Source organism: Macadamia integrifolia, chromosome 10, assembly GCF_013358625.1.
Source record: "Macadamia integrifolia cultivar HAES 741 chromosome 10, SCU_Mint_v3, whole genome shotgun sequence".
Taxonomy (NCBI): Eukaryota; Viridiplantae; Streptophyta; class Magnoliopsida; order Proteales; family Proteaceae; genus Macadamia; species Macadamia integrifolia.
Window position 1 is genome coordinate 6,001,864 of NC_056566.1, and position 19,391 is coordinate 6,021,254.

Here is a 19,391-nt window from a genome sequence, read left to right on the forward strand (position 1 = left end):
CCAATTGATTGGCTTCTCTGAGTGCACCGCTAATTTCATCTGTTTGTTCACCGAGTGAGAGGCTGAAGGGAGGTTATTTAGGAAAAAAAATAGGCTGGGAGAGGTCGTGAATCTGCAACCAGATCTTCCTATTGTTGAAGATATTAAGGCGACGGTTAATATGAGGAGACTATTGCTAAAGGGAAATCCAGTGCCCATTTATTGTCTAAGGTCCTTCATGGATGGCAAAATGATGGTCAAAACAGTGGAAGAATCTTAAGAGGATGGCGACATTAGGGAGTGGTTCAAACTCCAATCCACCCACTAGGTTACAGGCTCACATAGGCATCCCCTCACAGCCTCCAGGCGAAAGATATTTCTAGGCAATCACTTCGCCATGATAGGTAATTTCCACTTGTTATGGAGGTTGGCACGAAGTTCATCGTCAATGCTTATTGGCTCCAATGGGTTACGAGCATGGAATGGGCCTAATATATTCTTCCATTGGAGCTCATGTTCCGTCCTATTCACTACGTTGAAGAAAAGACTCAGATTTTAAGACCACGACTAGAGCGGGAAACAAGTAGTAAGGGGGGACATTGAGAAATGGGGGCAAGGGGTGGGAGTGGGTTGAGGTGGTTTGACAGTGTTGGGAGAGGGGAGGTCGCCGTATTTGTTGCAGCAATTTAGAGGTGGGAGGAATTTCCAGTTAGAGGTCACTAGGATCTGATGAACCCCAGAACTCTCTCTTAAAACATCTTACTACGATTTGATGAACCCCTAGCACTCTCTCTTAAAACATCCGAGTTTGAATCCGAAACCTTAGTTGAGGAAACCATAAAGAGAAATAAGAACACAATCTAATAAAATTATGTAGGATCGATTTGTACATTTTACTTAGTATGTTGAAGACAATCGACACCATTCTTCACATTTTTTCCTCTCTTGTCTATAGATCTTCTACAACCCCTCAGAGCCACAATAGGTTGAGCTAGCATATCACTAAACTTGAGAACAGATCGAACCGGTTCATACAACTTGACTCTCACCCATCTAATCAATCCGAATAATTAATTGAGCTCATAAGCCTAACATTCTCATATGAGGAGACCATAGCATATATCTTTTTCTTTTAGAGATCAGTTTGGAGGGCTGATGAAGGCCATCTTGGTTCCTCAATCTCTAAGTTCAGTGATTCAAGGAGAGGCACTAGCCATCAGATCTGTTTTATCTCATGCTTTGGCTTTAGGATATCTACATCTTCAAGTAGAATGTGATGGCAAGGAGATTGTTAATTTACTTCAAGACTTTAATTAAATCCACCTTTGCAGGCAACGACAACAATCATTGACATTAGGCAACAATGTGCTTTATTTATTTCCATTTCTTTCACTTGTATTCCAAGGGTTCTGAATAGTGTTGCATATGCCCCACCATGAAAGACCCTGTCTATCGTTTGTTTCACAGATTGACCATATTGCCTTCGTTGGCTTCTCAAGCTTTGTGAAGCTGAAGCTAATGGTTGCACACATGTTTATTACCATTAGTAAATTTGTTCGTTACCAAAAATGAAATTCTTTGCCTTCTAAACATAATTGTAAAGTCATTGTTACTCTCCTTATTTAACTGTCATATGGTAGAAGTTTTTTCTCACCATGGGTGAAGTAAAACACCCACAAATCTAGGGTCATTTTTACTCTTTCTATTTTTTTTTTTAATATATCATATCGTATTATACTACTATTAGAAGTACGTACTCTTCTTTGTTGGTATACTTTCTCAAAAAGTCCATTACATCTACCAAAAAAAAAAAAAAAAACTTTTCAAAGGACCAAAAAACTCGTCAAAATGGAAGATGAAAATAATAATAATAATAACCCACATGGATATTCTTGTTATTGTTCCCTCTCTCTCTCTCCTCTCTCTCTCTCTCTTCTCTCTCTCTCTCTCTCTCTATATATTATATATATATATATATATAAAGGGGGGAGAAGGGGAAGTAATAAGTTTTAAAAAAAAAAAAAAAAAAAAAACGAGGGCACATAATAACTCATCTCTAAACGTGGGGGAGAAAAAATAGGGCCTAAACGTGCAAGAGAGGGGAAGTTAAAAAAAAAAACTCATAGCTTTATTTCAAATAACTCATTCCATAAACGTGGACACATAATAACGCACAAAAAGGGAGAACCTTTTTTTTTTTTAAATTCCCTAATAATTAGGAATCAAATCATGGGACCATTGTTTGGGGATTGGGAAATAATAATGACCGTTTGGAAAAAAAACTATTATTAATTTTTTAAATAGAAATTAACTGGAAATATTATATTATTATTATTTATTAACCAGAAAGGCACAAAATAATACACAGAAGGCGTGGTTTCCCCTCATAGCTTTATTTGGGGGAAGTGGAAACCATAAAACATCGAATTATTTTGTTCCTTAATTTATTATTATTATAATCATAAACCAATTTCATTTATTTTTATCCATTTTTTTGCAGAGAGAAAATGAAAGTTTTTGTAGAAGAGGAAATCCTGAACATAGAAAACAAAAGGTTTTGCAGATACTAGAACAGAGAAGAAATATAACAACAAATTGAACAGAGACTGAAGGGTGGAATAGGCTTTGCCAAAAGGCTCTCCTGAGTAGCATTTAGCGTTATTAATGTTATTAAATTGTCTATTGATTCAGTATTTGATTAGCATTTGATTGTCAAATGTCTCTCTCCCTTTCTTGCAGGAGATTCATTCACAGATGAGCCACTGCCTTTATATAATAGAGAAAAGACAAAAGAATAACTATATTAGCACAAAATTTCTCAATTTCAGATTTCTTTGCTCCCGAATCACCAGCATAGCATTTCTCAATTACACAAATAGAAACTACAGTAGCAGAGAATTTCTCAATTTCAAATTTCTCTGCTCTCAAATCACTAGCACAACATTTCTCAATTTCATTTATTACACATCTAGAAGGTACGTTTGCCAAACTAAAATTTATTTATTTATTTATTTTTATATTTATGAATGAGTGGAAATTTCATTATATTTTTAAATTAAGTGGATCAATGGTTATTATAGAAATATATCTTTTACAACCAGTATTCTCTCATGGACAATTGTATGTGGCATTATCTAGAGGAATATCCATGTCAACAACAAAAGTTTTCCTACAAAATGACAAGGGAAAAAAAGAGAAGGGATCTTATACGAAGAACATTATCTACAAAGAAGTTTTATTACCAAACATGTACAATAATCAACTATTTTATTTTAAAATGTTTAAAATATTTTACTCAACTATTCTTTAAGATTGTTTTTAAATATTTTACTTTTGCTATCTTTTCTCATTTCAGTGAAAGCCGCATGCACCACATTCAAGGTTGTGACCAATATGTTAGTTTACTTCTATTTTTTTTTTTTTTTAATCTCATTTCTTAAGTATTCTCCCCTTCTTCATCACTAGCAGTAAGATCATGTCCTATCATTATGTTGTTAAAATCATATTGAAAATACTTGATTTGTAGAGGAATAAGTTGGGATTCCTAAAAGACAGTTCATGTTGGAACGATCAAGTTTGTTTACTACCAATTTTTATCTCATTTATATAGCTACAGGTTTTATGTGTAGATTTTTTTTTTTTTTTTTTTTTTTTTTTTTTAATATGGTTGTTTAGCTATTTTGTATTGCAATTTAAATGCATAGTAATGAAAGTCTACATTTGTTTACATTGTTGCTTTCATTGCAATTTAAAAAGCATTGTAATGAAGTCTACATGTGTCTATACTTTATTCCTTTGTTACTTTAGTTCTGACAGATAAATTGTTTGAAGATTTTCTCATATAATTAATTTTATTACTCTGCGAGATAGAGCTCAGGTGGAGAAGTTATTGCACTATATTGTGGAAGAAGCTCCAAAGAATGCTGAAAGCAAATATGCTTTCAAGTACACCACTTTGGCTTGATCAAAGATTAGTTTTTTGTTAATTACTTCTTCATGGCTTATAATATTATCATTATATTATTTTTTAATTTAAATTTACCTTTATTGCATGTGAGAGAATTATTTGTGAGATTGATGTCATTCTCATGACCTTGGTAGAGGAAGACAAGCTATATATTTCTTATGTTTCATGTTTGCATCTCCTTTCTATTATGGGAATTGTCTTCGAATGAGTTATTCTAAGTTTCATGACCTTGTATTTACAACTAATGATACTTAGGAAATATATTGTTTGGAGAGCATTTTGTAAGTTTAATTATGGTTAGTCTGTAAATTTAAATTTAGTTCACCAAGTTTTGCAGAATTTACTTCAAATGGAGTGTTGAACTCTTGACTTCTTTACTATGAAGTATTGATCTTTACCAACTGAGCTGCCCCCCCCCCCCTTTTATGGTAAGGTGCTGCCCGTTGGGATTTTGTTAAGATATTTATTTTCTCTCATTTTTAATTTCCAAATGTTTGTGTGATGGTGGGTTGTGGAGTTCATCATATGGAACATGGTATCGGCATTATATAGGTTGATACCCTAAATCCTAATTCAACATGATATTGATACAATTAGGCTATGTTTGTTTCAACGTAAATTTGATAAAACAAAATTTACTAAAAAATATAGATTTTCGTTTGTTTTATTCTTTTTGAAAAAATTTCCTAACGAAAAATCTCACAGAAGACTCCTCTTTCCTAGAAAAGATGCCAAAATATTTTACCCCAAAATTATGAGGAAAAATTTACGTCAAGCAACCTAATGAGTTATGATTTGTGTTCGTTTTATTATTGGGGAGAAACGGAAAAAAAAATTTGAGGATTTGAACATATCATGCTTGAGCTTCCATGTTGATGAGCACAATAATGTGTGAAATCTTAAGGATATAAGTGTACATTTTGCCCCACTTTGGATAGTCCTACTTCTGGGTTTTTTTTTTTTTTTTGCAGTTTCTATGTCTATAAGAGAAAGTGCTTAAAGTGAACCAAGAACCGGTCCAAGCTTGAAATAACTTGTCCAAAGGAACCCACTCAGTGGTACCACATCCTCTCTCCTACAAAATCTTGAAGATTATTCTCTCTCTTTGCCACCTCACAAGATCTTGAATATGCTATGTAGAGATTCCTTTATGATTTAGTCAAGATTGTAAGATATTGGTTAATATTGTAGGGAATGAATAAAATCTGTTAATTTTGGAAACAATTTCTCTATTTTCTCACACAATATCTTAGATATTGAGGATTTTTACTAAGATTGCATTTTATTTTATTTTATTTATTTTATTAAAGAAGATTTGTAGAAGGAAGGAGGCAAGACCAAAGCCCTATAAAAGCCCCTTCCCCCTTCGTAGGATGATTATTCTCCTTAGTTTATTTTATCTTTTTTTTTTTTTTTTTGCTTAGTTTATGCTTAGTTCGCTTCTCTCTCCTTATGTTTCTTTAAGCTTTTATTCAAGTAATTAATGATAATGCAATTCAGTTTTCAATTGTTAGTTTGTTTAATTATTAATTTATTTTGTTAATTTAGTTCATAGTTTAGTTAATTTAATTAGTGTAATCCATAGTTCTAGCTTTCAAACTTTATAGTTCTAAGAAATAACTGGTTCAAGTGACAAGAATTAAGAGTTTTCAAGTTCAAGAGAGCAAGTTCTTCATCAATAATTCTGTTTTAATACCATCACTTCAAATCAATCAAGTTTCAATTCAGTTTACACATAATCAAGGTATGACAAAGTTTATAAGTAGAACTGAGATTTTTATTTAAATACAAGTAGTGAAATTAGGATTTTTATGTTTTTTTTTTCCCCTTTTCCTTATGTTCTTATTTACAGATGTGCTAAAATTGAAGGTAATGCCTACAGTAGTGCCTCTCCCGAAAATTCAGCGGATGTATTAAGAAATTTTATTTACTTACTTGTTTTCTATTTCAGTTCTTCATTTATTAGTTTAGCTTTATCATTTGCAGATCATTTTTTTTTAGTTGTTATTTTCAGCATTTATTTTACTTCTCGAATTAAAATAATTCGGCGTTAGAACTGTTTAATTTATATGCATGTTTTATGACCATAATTTAAAATCAACAATCCCTTGTTCACTCTGCTGTACTTGGAGTAGGTAAGATAGAGTGACTAATCTCATTATGATCGACCCGTTGGCTACAATATACCGTTCGCTTGCGATAACATATTTTTAAAATCAAACACATGTCTAGAAGGAATTGAGGCCATTAGAAAGAAATCGATCTATTGCAAGATCCTTCACTTGGACCTATAATGGAGCACATTCCATCCGGTCAGATTCTTCTGGCATTTTTTTTCCCATTCATTTAGGATTGGATTCTAGCTTGCTACATCAAGAAGCCCTTGATTATCGAGAACTTGCTCCATCTCGGAGATCCTCAGCAAACGAATCTTAAGCTCGTGCTGCTACAATGCCTGAATGAGAAACGGTAGATTTTCCCATTGACAAAGAATTGAACAAAGACAATCTCTTGTTGCAGAAGCTTGCCTGTTGATACTGCACAACAAAGTCGTCTCTAGCTTCAACACAGATCTTCGTGTTTCATTTTAATGTTGTCCTTAGTATTTGTGGTTTAATGGTGGAATGAATCGAGACCATCATCGTGGTTGAGGATGAATACTGATATCATCAAATCCATCGCGATGATGATTATCTCAGTACTGATAATCATGACCAATTGTTGTAGTCCCTCTAACCTAACTAAGCCTCCATCGAAGAATCCTTTAGTGGTGCCAAGCCTAACGACCTCATTTGCATCTATGCCTACTTCGACAATAGTGAACATACCTCCAACTTAGGGGATCTGCATATAATTTGGTATTATGCAGGGGTGTCCTAATAATGGCATTCTCTAGGGGTGGCACTGTAAATTACCCAATTGCTTGGTAATTTATGACCGATCCAAACCTGTAACGGACTGACATGATTGTATCAATATCTCCGATGACCAATACAACCAAGGCAAATTCCGATATTTTCCACACCAAAAAGTGAAAAAATATATCAATACCAATACCAATACCAATAACAATACCAATACCGATACTTTTTTTTTTTTTGGGTTCGTTAGCGTGTTAATTTCCTTGTTACAAGCAATTTTAAGCATTCCTCAATTTTCAAGTCACCTTCCAAATCATTCATCAAGTTTCAGTGTTTCACCTTTCCACGCCAAAATCTCACATAATCATATAAGTCACCGCCTCAATCCACAGTCTTCACATCTCATTTCCTTCCGGTGTCTTTCTTCTTTCCCCCAATTCTGGGCTATCCTGCGATCGGCTTTCCTCACATATCTTCGTTTTCATATTCCAAGACTCTTGATCTGCTGCGGATTAACTGTTCGGACTGTAGTAGCCACTATGAGCGAATAAATATCATTGGACCAACGCGAGTCGAGCATAAAGGGGAGGGGGAAGAGAGAGAGGAAGACCGTTGCCGGCCTTCTCCCCCGGAAGTCAGTATCGCCGATTGTTTCATTCATATCTGATTTTCTTCGCGGTGACCACAGGATCTTCTCTCTGGACTAGGGTTCCCGGACAGGAGGTCAGCTCCCCTCAACCAGTTGCTTTATTATTGTGGTCCGTTTCAGATTCGCTTTCACTTTTTGCAATAATCGTTAATTTCTCTCTGCTTTTATGGTTGTCCATGTGTCGAAATTCTTGTGAAAAATACGAGGCTTGCTTTTCACCTGGTGGATCACAGGCATGTTTGCGGATTTTGAAATTGGGCCTGAATTGGTTGAACTTGTTATATTCTGTAAAAAACCCTATAAAATTTTATTATGTGATCTATAATGATTGTGAACGGCGGGACTTTTGGGTTTTCGGCTCCATGCTATGAGTGAGAAGTGTAGCGAGTTTTGTGTGTCAATGGTTTGATTTGATGCTCGGTGTGGCGTCACCGATTTGTTTCTTTGTATACAAATAGAAAACTCTGGAGTTTGGGTCACTTTTTCCAGATTCCATATATCAGATGGAATCTCTTGTGGTGATCTAACAGTTTCTCACATAGTCACATATTTATAACTGTGAGGCAGTTGTTTGCTTCTTACTGTAATGTGAATTTCTTATTTATATGCATCTACTTACTCTGGGGTTTGTGTGTGTGTCCTGCCAATGCCACCGTGTCTCTCCCCTCCCTGCTTTCAGTAAATGTGTTATAAGTTTTCATTCACTTTAGTGATCCCGATCCTTCAAGGCTAAACAAGTAAACTTATAAGAAGATACGATCTATCAGTTGTATCTTTAACTCTTTTCAAATAGTTAGAACCCTGCACATAGGGTTTATGCCCACACCATCTTAGAATGTTGTACAATTCTATAGGGAGCAAGTTCAATCATATTCTTGTTCCTTCTATCATGATCCTATCAGTCATTAATGGACACTGCTCTGCTGGTGCTTTGTTTGTTAGGACAGAGCACTAGGTATGCAGGATTGTGTTTCTTATGAATTATAATGTTTTTTTTTGGTAAGTACGAATTATAATATTACTGGATAGAAAAAAGGGGGGGGTGCAAACTTATGATATTAGGGAATCAGGTAATGAATATGGGGAACAATAGAGCTGCAGAACAAAACAAGAAAATCTGGAAGTTAGAGGGCTGAATGGAGAATTTTTTTATCTTATTCAAGAGAAAGAGCAGTCTGAAACTTAAGAGTGGTCCTTATGTTGCCAGTGAATCATGCGGTATTGAAGGATCAGAGCTCTCTGATCAATACTGGATCCAGTGGCCTAGGTTTGAAATCTGTTCTATATTAGACTAGCAAAACAGGTGCAGCAACAGGAGATGTAACAAGTGATTTAAATCTCAAAAGTGAGTCAGGACTTGATGTATACAATGGCTATTGAAAGAGAAAATTGAGATTTTATAACTGATATATAGCTGAAAAGTGATGAGAAAACAGAATATGATTAAAAGAGAAACAGGGAAAAAAAGGAATAAACAAGGATGTATTCTAATGTACTCTCAGCATAATAACGACAATAAGAAAGATGTTTTAACTGTAAGCAATTATGAGAGGTGTGAGGACGAACACTTTTTCTTGTTTTTCCATTATCTTCTGCATCGCTTTTAGGGTTGCGTTTCTACATTCCCTTTATATTAGCAATGTAAGACGACGAAGCTCTTAGATTTTTGGAATTGAAAGTTGAGTGAAGTTTTGGTTTGAAACCATGGCTGCCGTGCATACTTCTCTCCTTCTCCCTCTTAGATATTCTCTCTTTCCCATCTCTTGCTGTTCTTCCACAACCGAACAAGGTTCTCTCTCCAAATAACCTTTTGGATTTGGGATAATACTCAAGTACTTACCTAGCCTTGCTACTGTTCATTGCACCTGCAACAGTACTGACTTGAGAAGGACTGGAACTCCACCGCCAGATCTCTACTAGTCTTTTGGTTCAAGTCGAAGGAAGCTGACCCCCAAGTGACCCATACCCAGGATACCTACTCCCAATCAGTGCATCTATTGTGAGTTACTATACAGGTTCAGATCTGTGTTTCCGCTCAACGCCAGATTCAGACTGCAGAAATTCTTCTCAGCCTACGTGGGGTTTATTGAGCCTACTTTTGGGAGGAATCAACATGCCTGAGAGTTAGGAAGGTACTCCTAAAATCCTTGCTTGATTGGTGAGTAGTTGGATGAGTTCTTCCCACAAGAGAACCCATCTTTGCTGGTTCTGAGTTTATCGTGAATGCTAAAGGTTGAAGAATGCAGGTTTCAATAATTACAAGGACAGATTACCTTAATTACACAAAACCCCCCGTGTCTGAACTTTAAATCTATTTACCCCTACTCTTCTTTAGTTTTTAGATTCTCCCATGCTCTTAAAGTTTTAATGTCAAAACTACCCCAGCTGCTATCTATCATTCTTGTGGGCGCATAAGCGATCCGAGTCCAATTTTGGAACCTGGATCTGCATCACCCTCCCAACAAAAACTGGACTTCTCTGTCAAAACCTTCGCCCTCCCTCTCCTTTGAGGGGCTTCTTCTTTATTTTGTTCCCCCCCATACCTTCACGCAGGAAAGAAAGTAAGTCTCTGTCTTGTGAGCCTTTTAGCTTCTGAGGTCTCTAAATGGAGCAATTGTTTTGTAGGTCAATTCTAGGGGAGCTTCCATCCTTTCCTCATCGTCAAATCGTCTCTAGGAAAGAAATGGCGACCTTTGGGTTCTATCAACACTTACCTTCTCGATAATGTCATTTTCCTCTTCAACTTCTCTGTTGGTGATGACAATCTTCAAGCTTTAGAAGGAGGACCTTGGCAAGTTGGCAAGAAGATCCTCTTCATTTGGCAATGGGACCGATTCACTTAGCTTCACAAAGTTGATTTCTGCTTTGTCCCTCTGTGGGTTGTGCTCCCTAATTTGCGACTCCACTACTGGTGCGAACATGGGCTTAGTATTATTGGCTTGGTGCTCAGTACACCCCTTTACTCCGATGGAAGAATCAATAAGAAAGATCGACTTTCTTTTTCGAGAATTTAGGTGGATGTGTCAGCTGAGACCTTGCCTCCTTCATCTATGAATTATAAATACTCCTTTAATCAAGAAATATGTTATAACTGGTTGCCACCTTAATGCACTATATACAAAAATTTTGGTCACCATACCTCTGATTGCAACAAGCTGTCTCCTCCTAAGCTCATGGATTTCCCTGAGGATGATTGGGAGATCTTTGCTGAAGTTGAAGCCCGTTCCATTGATGCTCCTTCAGACCTGGTTCCCGTGACTGTTGTTGCCGATGATCCTTCCATTGCTGCTTCCATTGATGCTCCTCACTGCAGTGCCATCTATCCTCCCCCCAGTTAATCCTTGTTGGTCCCCATGACCTTAATTATGGTTGGCGTAGGAGCACATGACGGCGCTCTCGTCGGAATCCAGCCTTGGTTTTTTGGTTCTCCCCGTAGGAACCCTTCTGCCTTGGCTCTTTGATCCTCGATCTCTCCTATTCATATCGCTGAACAAAACTACTTCTCTGCATGGTTTAAGATCTCGCTCTCACCCCCCATCTCGTTAGTCCCAAAAATAGAGATCTCGTCGAGATCATGTATTTTTTCGTAGTCAACTTGGTGGTTGGCCCCGGTGGTCATATGGCCTTTGTAGTCCCTGAAACTAGGTATTTACCCTATTTTAGGACATCTAAACACAATGGAAACATCAGTTTTTTAAAAATCAAACTTAAAATGGTACTTTGACTTCGTACCTTATGTAAGTAGTCTCCAGCTCTTCGGACCCTAGGCTAGTATGCTCTATTCCACAATCCACATTCCACAACCAACACATGACGCACCATAATCTTAAGAATTTAAAAGACATCATAGATAATTACTTAATTGATTAACAATTAACATTGATGATTGATGAGTCACATTAACATACATTTAAAAATTTGAAATGATATAAGATAGGAATGTAGATCCTCAAGCAAAAGCACGAAATTTTTTGCCCCTCAGTATTTTTTCTTCAAAAAGGTAGAGAGGCGAGATTTTGTCATTTTACACCTTGCCTGTGATCTCGTCTCGCTAATCTAAAAAAACAAGATCTCAGCGAGATCTGGCCGAGATCTTGAACCATGCTTCTCTGTCCTACGTTCTTCTAGCCCTTATGTTGATGGGGACATCTCTGCCACAACAATTACTCCCCTACAACTGTCAACACCTTCCTCTTCTTTCTTTGGTCACTTCTGCACTCTCTGAGCACATTTCCCTTGCTGTGGGCCCCTTCTCTCTTCCATGCCCACCATACCTGCCCACTTTCTCACCCATCCCTCCTTAAACCAAACCTTGACTCATCAATGCAACCAGGTCCAAGATCTTACGGATCCTCCATAGGGAAAGGGTGAAGCATAAAGTGACGACCACACTCCTCCATATGAACCAGGGCAAAGGCTATTCCAAAGTAGGGAAGGGAGATCTGCTTAGTACTTGGACACGAATCTGATCATACTCAACATTCAAACCAACCAAGAAATCATATATCGTAATTTTGTCCACATGTTTTGCATAGGGAGCAATATCTTCTGCATTGGAGGGACGATAGTCTGCAAAGTGATCAAACTCATACCACAAGAGTTCGAAGTTTAGCATTATACTTGGACACAGAGAGGTCTTGTTGAGTAGTAGTACGCACTTTCTTGCGAAGATCAAATACCTGAGCATCATTCCCTATTTGTCCATGGGTTTTTTTAGCAGCGGTCTAGATCTAAGAAGCAATTTCTAACAGCAAGGATCCTAGTAATAGAGTGATATATAGAGTTGATCAGAAAAGCCATTACTAGAGAGTCATTGGTGATCCATTTGTCCTGACCCCTCCTCAAAGGGTTTCTTTGATTTACTTGTGTTATGACCAGTGAGACCTCTGCCAACAATCGTAAGATAAGTGGTTTGGGACCAGATGATGTAATTAGTTTCCTCCAATGTCACAGGGCAAGCATAAAAAGGGATATATTCATTGCGACCTTGCCCATCAGAGTCTAAGGTTGCAGTAGATGCAATAGTTACTCTAGACATGATGATAGTAGAGAGAAGTCGACAATAAGTGGGAGAAATACCAGATCTTCAAAAACAACCATTAGAAAAGGCCTATACTTGGATCAAACTGCCAGTAAGGGTAGTGAAGCACTCCAAGTTATATCTGATTCTGATGAAGAACTAATGAGATGGCCCAATTAATCTTCAGAGAAGAGAATCACATGCACACAGCCTTGGAAAATAGGGCCACAGGGCTGGTCGAACTCCTTTGTATGGGTGAGGGAGATATCCTCCAAATCTCAATCGATTTTGAGCGAGAGTACTCTAAAATTGATGGGAACAAGGTTTTGGGAGAAAAAAACCCTAAATTTTAGAAATTGCTGATGAGTATGGCTTCAATCTTGCAAGTAATGATGGGTCCTTCCAAGTTGTTGTACTTTTTTTTTTTGATAGGTAGGGCCCAAGAACTCTTAGGTTGCTGCACTTGTTCTTCAATAGTTGGAGATTTGCTCTTAGAAGTAGGAAGAACCAAATTCCAAAGGAGAGGAAGAATAAAAAATCGCAGATAGGTAAGAACCCTAATTTTTCAAGTTTTTTGGTTTAAAACATTGAGGTGATTTGTAGGACAGCAATTAGATTCATATGAATCACCTCATTAGTACTGTCCTATAGGTAATTAGGAAGGCAAAGGTGGGAGAAGATGGAGGCTTGTGAAGATGGAAGATGAGAGAGGATGGGCCTTGCAATTTTGGGAAGAGAAGAAGGGAGGCTGAAAAGTCTAGATCAGAAAAAAAGCCCTGATACCATGTTAACAGCATGAATGGGAAGAATGCTCGAATGATCTAACTGATCACACAAGCCCTTTATTTATAATAAGTAAAAGAGAACAGAAATTACAAGTATGCCGCCCCCCATCCAGCCGCCCCACACTAAATAGGATCGGTGGAGGTGAAAGCCCTATTGTACCCTTGTGGCACACTTTATATATATTCTAACAAAAACCCATTGGACTGAAGGCCTAACAAGTAGCACCTGTATATCCCAACGAAATAAGCCTTATAAGCCTGTTTAGGTGATGCAACTGCATCACAAAATCTATTAAATCTTCTTCTTCTTCATGCCACAATTTCAACCCTATCCATATATTCTGCTTTATTTTTTTATTTTTTTTTGGGTGAGTAGAAAATCATTACTAAAAGGAAAGAGAGATACAAGGAGCCCCAGGAAGCTGGGGAAAAGGAAGGCTATACAAGAAAGAATAAATTCTGTTTTAGTCCTACTTATTTTCAAGTTTTTGGAAATAAAGTTTTTTGTTTCCAATGCATTCCTCCATGATTTTAATAATCTTCTGTTTCAGCAACTAAAACCGTATCATCTACAAAAAACATACATCATAGGACCTTATCTTGAATGCTCTAGTTAATTTCATCCATTTCTGATGCAAGGAGAATGGGGCTTAAAGTTGATCCTTGATGTAATGCTACTGTAATTAGAAATTCACTTGTCTGCCATCAGTCAGATTCGTAAAGAATATTAGAATTTCGTAAACCAAGTCATTGTCCATTGATATTCCATGAGTTGCTTGCTATTTTGATGTGTTGTATGCATTTACTTTTGTTGTGTATCCAGTCATCTTGTCATGTTCATGGGGGTTTGGGGTTCTGTTTTATCTTTACCTTTAAACTGTGTACTACATACTCTTTTGTTTATTTCTACAGACAGCTTCTAGCCATGGTATGTTGATGTATGACTAGGTGATGAAGGGCTTGGCTGAGAGAACTGTGGGTCCAAAGATTCCTGCAGGAAATTCAGTTGATTCCAAATATAAGCATCCAGCAGCTGTTAGTTCAGACCAGAAATCCGACAACACTAAGTCTTCTAAGACTTCCTTGTGGTCAAGTGTCTTTGTGTCTGCTATCTCATTGTTTGAAACATACAGTGAGCCATCTGTTCGTGAAAAGAGAGCATTTAATACTAGAACATATGGATGGACAAATGCTTTAAGGAGAGTTGTTACTGGTAGTTCAATGAAGAGACTTCAAGAAAGGATACTAGGGCCAAGCAAGACCTTTTTGTCCAGCTCAAATAGTGAAATATGGCTTCTAGGTGTATGTTATAAAGCTTCAAAAGAAATTTCCTCCAGTGATGCAGTTCATGACAATGGATTAGATGCATTTGAAAAGGATTTCTCATCGAAAATTCGGATGACATATCGGAAAGGTTGATTGTGGGGAGTCTTTATTCTCTCAATTAATTTCATTAGCCAACTTAGCCATATTTCTGTGGTGAGGATGAATGATAGAATTTGTAACTCTGTTAACAGGTTTTGATGTTATTGGTGATTCAAGATTTACTAGTGATGTCAATTGGGGTTGTATGCTTAGAAGCAGTCAGATGCTAGTAGCCCAGGTAGTTTTTTATTCTCTTTCTTTCTTTCTTTCTTTTCTTTTCTTTTCTTTTCTTTTTTTTTTTTTTTTTTTTTGTTATTTTGGGGTGGGGGTGTGGGGTTCCAACCCTCCTTTGCTCAAAGAAATTTGAAATTATTCTCTCTTATTAGTGGCTTAAGTAATTCTTTTATGCCGGCAGGCATTGCTCTTTCATCGTCTGGGGAGGTCTTGGAGAAAGCCCTCACAAAAGGTAAGATGGAAGGTGTAAATTGTGCCATTTTGTTTTTGTTTCCATCTTTAGATATAAATATGGATTCATTTTGACGGATAGAGAGTGATAAGGCTTCTTTATTTGCGCTGTAGGGATGCTCATGATGGTCCATTGTTGATTATGCAGCCATTTGATCAGGAATATATTGAAATCTTGCATCTGTTTGGTGATTCTGAGGCATGTCCCTTCTCCATTCACAATCTTCTTCAAGCCGGAAAAGCCTATAGCCTTGCTGCTGGTTCATGGGTTGGTCCATATGCAATGTGTCGCTCTTGGGAAACTCTTGCTCGGTCCAAGATACAACAGATTAACATTGGAAGGGACAACCAGTCATTGTCAATGGCTATTTATGTTGTTTCTGGTGATGAAGATGGGGAGCGAGGTGGAGCACCAGTTGTCTGTATTGAAGACGCTGCTAGACTTTGTTCTGAGTTTTCCAAGGGTCAACTGGATTGGACACCTATTATTCTATTGGTTCCTTTGGTCCTTGGACTTGACAAAGTGAATCCCAGGTTTGTAATGATTTTCATAATTATAGATTTTATTGTTTTTAATTTCTGTCTTTGCTCCTTTCTATTTTTTTCTTTTTAAATAAATCTCATGGACCTCTGAGCCTCTCTGTTTTTTTTTAGATTACATGGTTCAGAGTTGGGTTTGACATCCTCTATGCTTAATGAGTTTGGGTGTGGGATGTGTAGAAATTCAGCACGGTGTATTCATCTGTTTATGTATATCATTAGTATGTTCTTCTCATAGGCAATCACTTGGGTGGTTGGGTACTATAATGTTTTTTGGGTGAGTAAATATTCATAACCAAGCGAAGAAGAAAAAGAATATAGCCCCTAGAAAGGGGAGGGTCAAGAAAGAGAGGATCTCAGCGGGAACTACTACTCCTGATAGTGGAGCTGGGGAGCTCCCAGGAGTTTACAATATGCCAATTTCTAGGGGATGGGTTACAAGTGGAAGAATTCCGAGAGATTTTTGCTTTGACATCAAAGAAGATGGAGCCCCAAATCTTCTCGAGCGAGCGGGAGTTGGAGGTCCATTTCCTATGATTTCTTTCCATCCAGATCTAGTTTATTGTAGTGCAGAAGGCCAGTCTTCCCACAATGTCGTAGATAGATTTCCCCTGAAAAATCATATCCATCCATATCCACTCCCTTTGAAAGGGAAGAATTTTCCTGTTGTGAGGCCAGCATTTGTCCAGAATCCCTTCCCAAATGGATGAAGAGATGGTGCAAGCAAAGAAGAGGTGCTCTATGGTCTCCATTTCATTGCCACATAGGATACACATACGATCTACTTGAATGCCTCTTTGCATTAGGAAGTGGTTCGTAGGCAAGGAGTTAGTAAACACTCTCCAAGCCGTGAAACTCTAACGGGGGATGTGATGCTTGAGCCAAATGAGATGATGCCATGGAGCAGCTGGGCCCTGAGTCCTGACAAACTCCCACGCAGCCTTGGAAGATAAGAGCTTTGAAAGTGAGGGCATCCATAGAGTAGTGTCTTGGCTTTGTTGATGAGATATTGGAATGACCGGCAAGGAGTTCCATATATCCACAAGAGGAATCAAAGAATGGGCCGGGGGAGACCCGTTGCCCAAAGATAGAATATCAGCCACATGGGCAAACTTGGATAGGCCTGAGTTATAAATTCTTCTGGCACTTACAGTGTGGTAAAGAATTCCCTTAGGGTGCCAAGGGTCCAGCCAAAGGAAAGTATTGGCTTCATTACCAATCTGAGAAGAGCAGGTTGAGGATATAATGGGTCTGATAGCAATGATTTTACGCCATACCCAAGAGGCATCTGTTGGAATTTTGACGGTCCAAAAGGAATCCGATCTAAGTGGATTTGAGTATACCCAATCAACCCATATACTCTTCTTCTTAGAGATGATCTTCCAAGCCAACTTGATGATACCAGCCAGATTAACGTCCTTGATCCTTCTTAAACCAAGCCCCCCTTCTTCTTTTGGAAGACAAACTGCAGCCTGACTGATAGGACAAAGAAATCTAGAACACTCAGTTCCTTTCCATAGGAAGGATGCAAAGGGGGACTCTAACTTGGACATTATGGATTTCGATAAGCCATAAATATCCGACCAATAAATGTAAGAAGCTTGGAGAACTGATCTAATGAGCTCAAGATGACCTGAAAAGGATAGAAGCTTTCCTTTCCAGAGCTGGAGACGCTTCCTAATAAGGTCCAACATAGGAGTACAATGATGGGCAGAGAGCCTGGCAGGAATGAGAGGAAGCCCAAGATATTTCACTGGAAGGTTTCCAATGCTGAAACCAATTTGCTCCAGCAATGCAGCTTTGGCAATGTCAGAGATTCCGGTCAAGACGATAAGAGATTTTGCCTCATTGATTTGAAGGCCATACATTGTAGCAAATTGAGACAGGCAAAGCATGATGTTTCCAAGAGAAGAAGGATTAGCCTTGGAGAAGATCATCAAATCATCAGAAAAAGCGAGATGAGGGAGCTTCATAGCCCTGCACTTAGGGATGGCAGAGGTGACGTGCATGTTAGTAGTCACTTGTAGACTTCTAGAGAGTTTCCATGGCCAGGTAGAAAATGTATGGAGAAAGGGGGCATCCTAGCCTAATACCCACTGACGAAGTAAAATAGCCAGCTGGGCTTCCATTCACCAACACCGAGAATTGTGGGGAGGCAATGCATTGATAGATCTAATTAGTGAAGACTGGGGGAAATCCCATACTATTGAAGACTAGGACAATGTAATCCCATCTCAGAGAATCAAAGGCCTTGTGGATGTCTATCTTCATAAGGGCAGCAGAGGAGTGGGTTTTTCATCAAATCCTCAAACAATTTCATGGCAAAGGAGGATATTATCCCTAATACTCCTTCCCGGGATGAAGGCCGATTGATTGTTGCTAACAAGGGAGTCAACCACAAGCTTGATTCTATTAGCCAGGATTTTAACTCTAAATATATAGAGGAGATTGCATAGAGAGATTGGCCTAAAATCCTTCATCTCATCAACTCCCTATTTCTTCGGGATGAGGTAGAGAAAAGTGTGATTGACCCTTTTGATTTGACTAGGGTTAAAGAAGAAACTTTTGAATGCCCTTATCATATCCTCTCTGATGAGATTCCAAGAAGAAGTAAAGAAGCCCATGCTAAATCCATCAGGTCCCAGGGCTTTCCTTGCCTTGTGAGAGAAGATGGCCGAAGTGATCTCTTCATCAGTGGGGATAGCCATAAGAGGACCGGATAAGCTGTCAGGAATGAATTTGTTTAGGAGCCCTACAGGAATGACTGGGGGAGGGGCTGGATCCATCTTGAATAGATTCTTGAAGAAGTCGAGAACTACATCTTTTATCTCATCCACTTTATGCACCAGATTGCCATCCTGGGTGGTCAACGTGGTGATGGAGTTGAGGTTGTTTCTTCCTTTCACTGTTCTGTGGAAGTAGGCAGTGTTTGAGTCCCCAAGTTCTAACCAATTAATCCTAGATTTCTGCCTCATTAAACTCTCTTCTTGAGCAAGGAGGGAAGAGAGATTAGCCGCCTCAAGATTTTCTTCATTTGCCAAAGAGAGATTGAGATGAACAGACTGAAGCTGAATCTGAATGGAAGTGAGCTTGTTCCTGCATTCAATAACTTGAGAGGAAATATTCCCGAAGGAGTTAGTATTCCAATCCTTGAGAGCAATTTTGACATTCTTCAGCCTTCTAGCCACAACAATAAGGGAAGAGGAGAAGGCTTGAACTGGTTTAGACCAGGCTTCCCGAACAATGGAGTGGTAATCAGGGTGGGAGGTCCACATATCAAAAAATTTGGAAGGTTTAAGCCCAAAGGAAGTGTAGGGCTGGATTAGGAGGGACATGGGGCTATTGTTTGAGATGTCAGGAGTTTCAAAAGTTGCATGGGAGGAGGGGAAAGAAGTGGGCCATGCTTCATTAACTAGGACTCTAACTTCCATGCTATGTGGGCTTGGCCCAATCTTTTATTGTTCCAAGAGAATTTTATCCCAGACCATCTAAGGTCTTCAACAACAATATCATCAATGCATGAATTTAGAGAGTCCATATTAACACCGTCCAGGTTACCCCCTCCTTGCTTCTCATGGGAAAATCTTATTACATTGAAGTCCCCAACTATTCCCCAGGGGAGACTTCCAATCTGGTTGTCAATATGTCTGAGCCCATTCCAAAGGATTTCCCTACCCACCACTCTGTTATAGGCATATATAGGAGTGAGAAAGAAGGTTAAGCTGCAAGCAATATAGCTAAATGAAGGAATTGGGAGGAG

General features: G+C 38.3%; 1 protein-coding gene across 2 annotated transcripts in view; it reads left to right on the forward strand.

The window, feature by feature from the left end:
• Positions 1 to 7,095: 7,095 nt before the first annotated feature.
• Positions 7,096 to 19,391, forward strand: part of LOC122091612 (cysteine protease ATG4-like) — a 27,946-nt gene continuing 15,650 nt past the window's right edge. The window contains exons 1-5 of one of the 2 annotated variants that reach the window (XM_042661628.1): positions 7,096 to 7,565; positions 14,174 to 14,675; positions 14,779 to 14,864; positions 15,042 to 15,092; positions 15,240 to 15,625. In XM_042661628.1, the coding sequence (XP_042517562.1) occupies positions 14,213 to 14,675; positions 14,779 to 14,864; positions 15,042 to 15,092; positions 15,240 to 15,625 (986 nt within the window). In that variant the 5' untranslated portion in view covers positions 7,096 to 7,565; positions 14,174 to 14,212. The remainder of the gene's footprint in view (positions 7,566 to 14,173; positions 14,676 to 14,778; positions 14,865 to 15,041; positions 15,093 to 15,239; positions 15,626 to 19,391) is intronic. The other variant, XM_042661627.1, reaches the window with a different exon arrangement.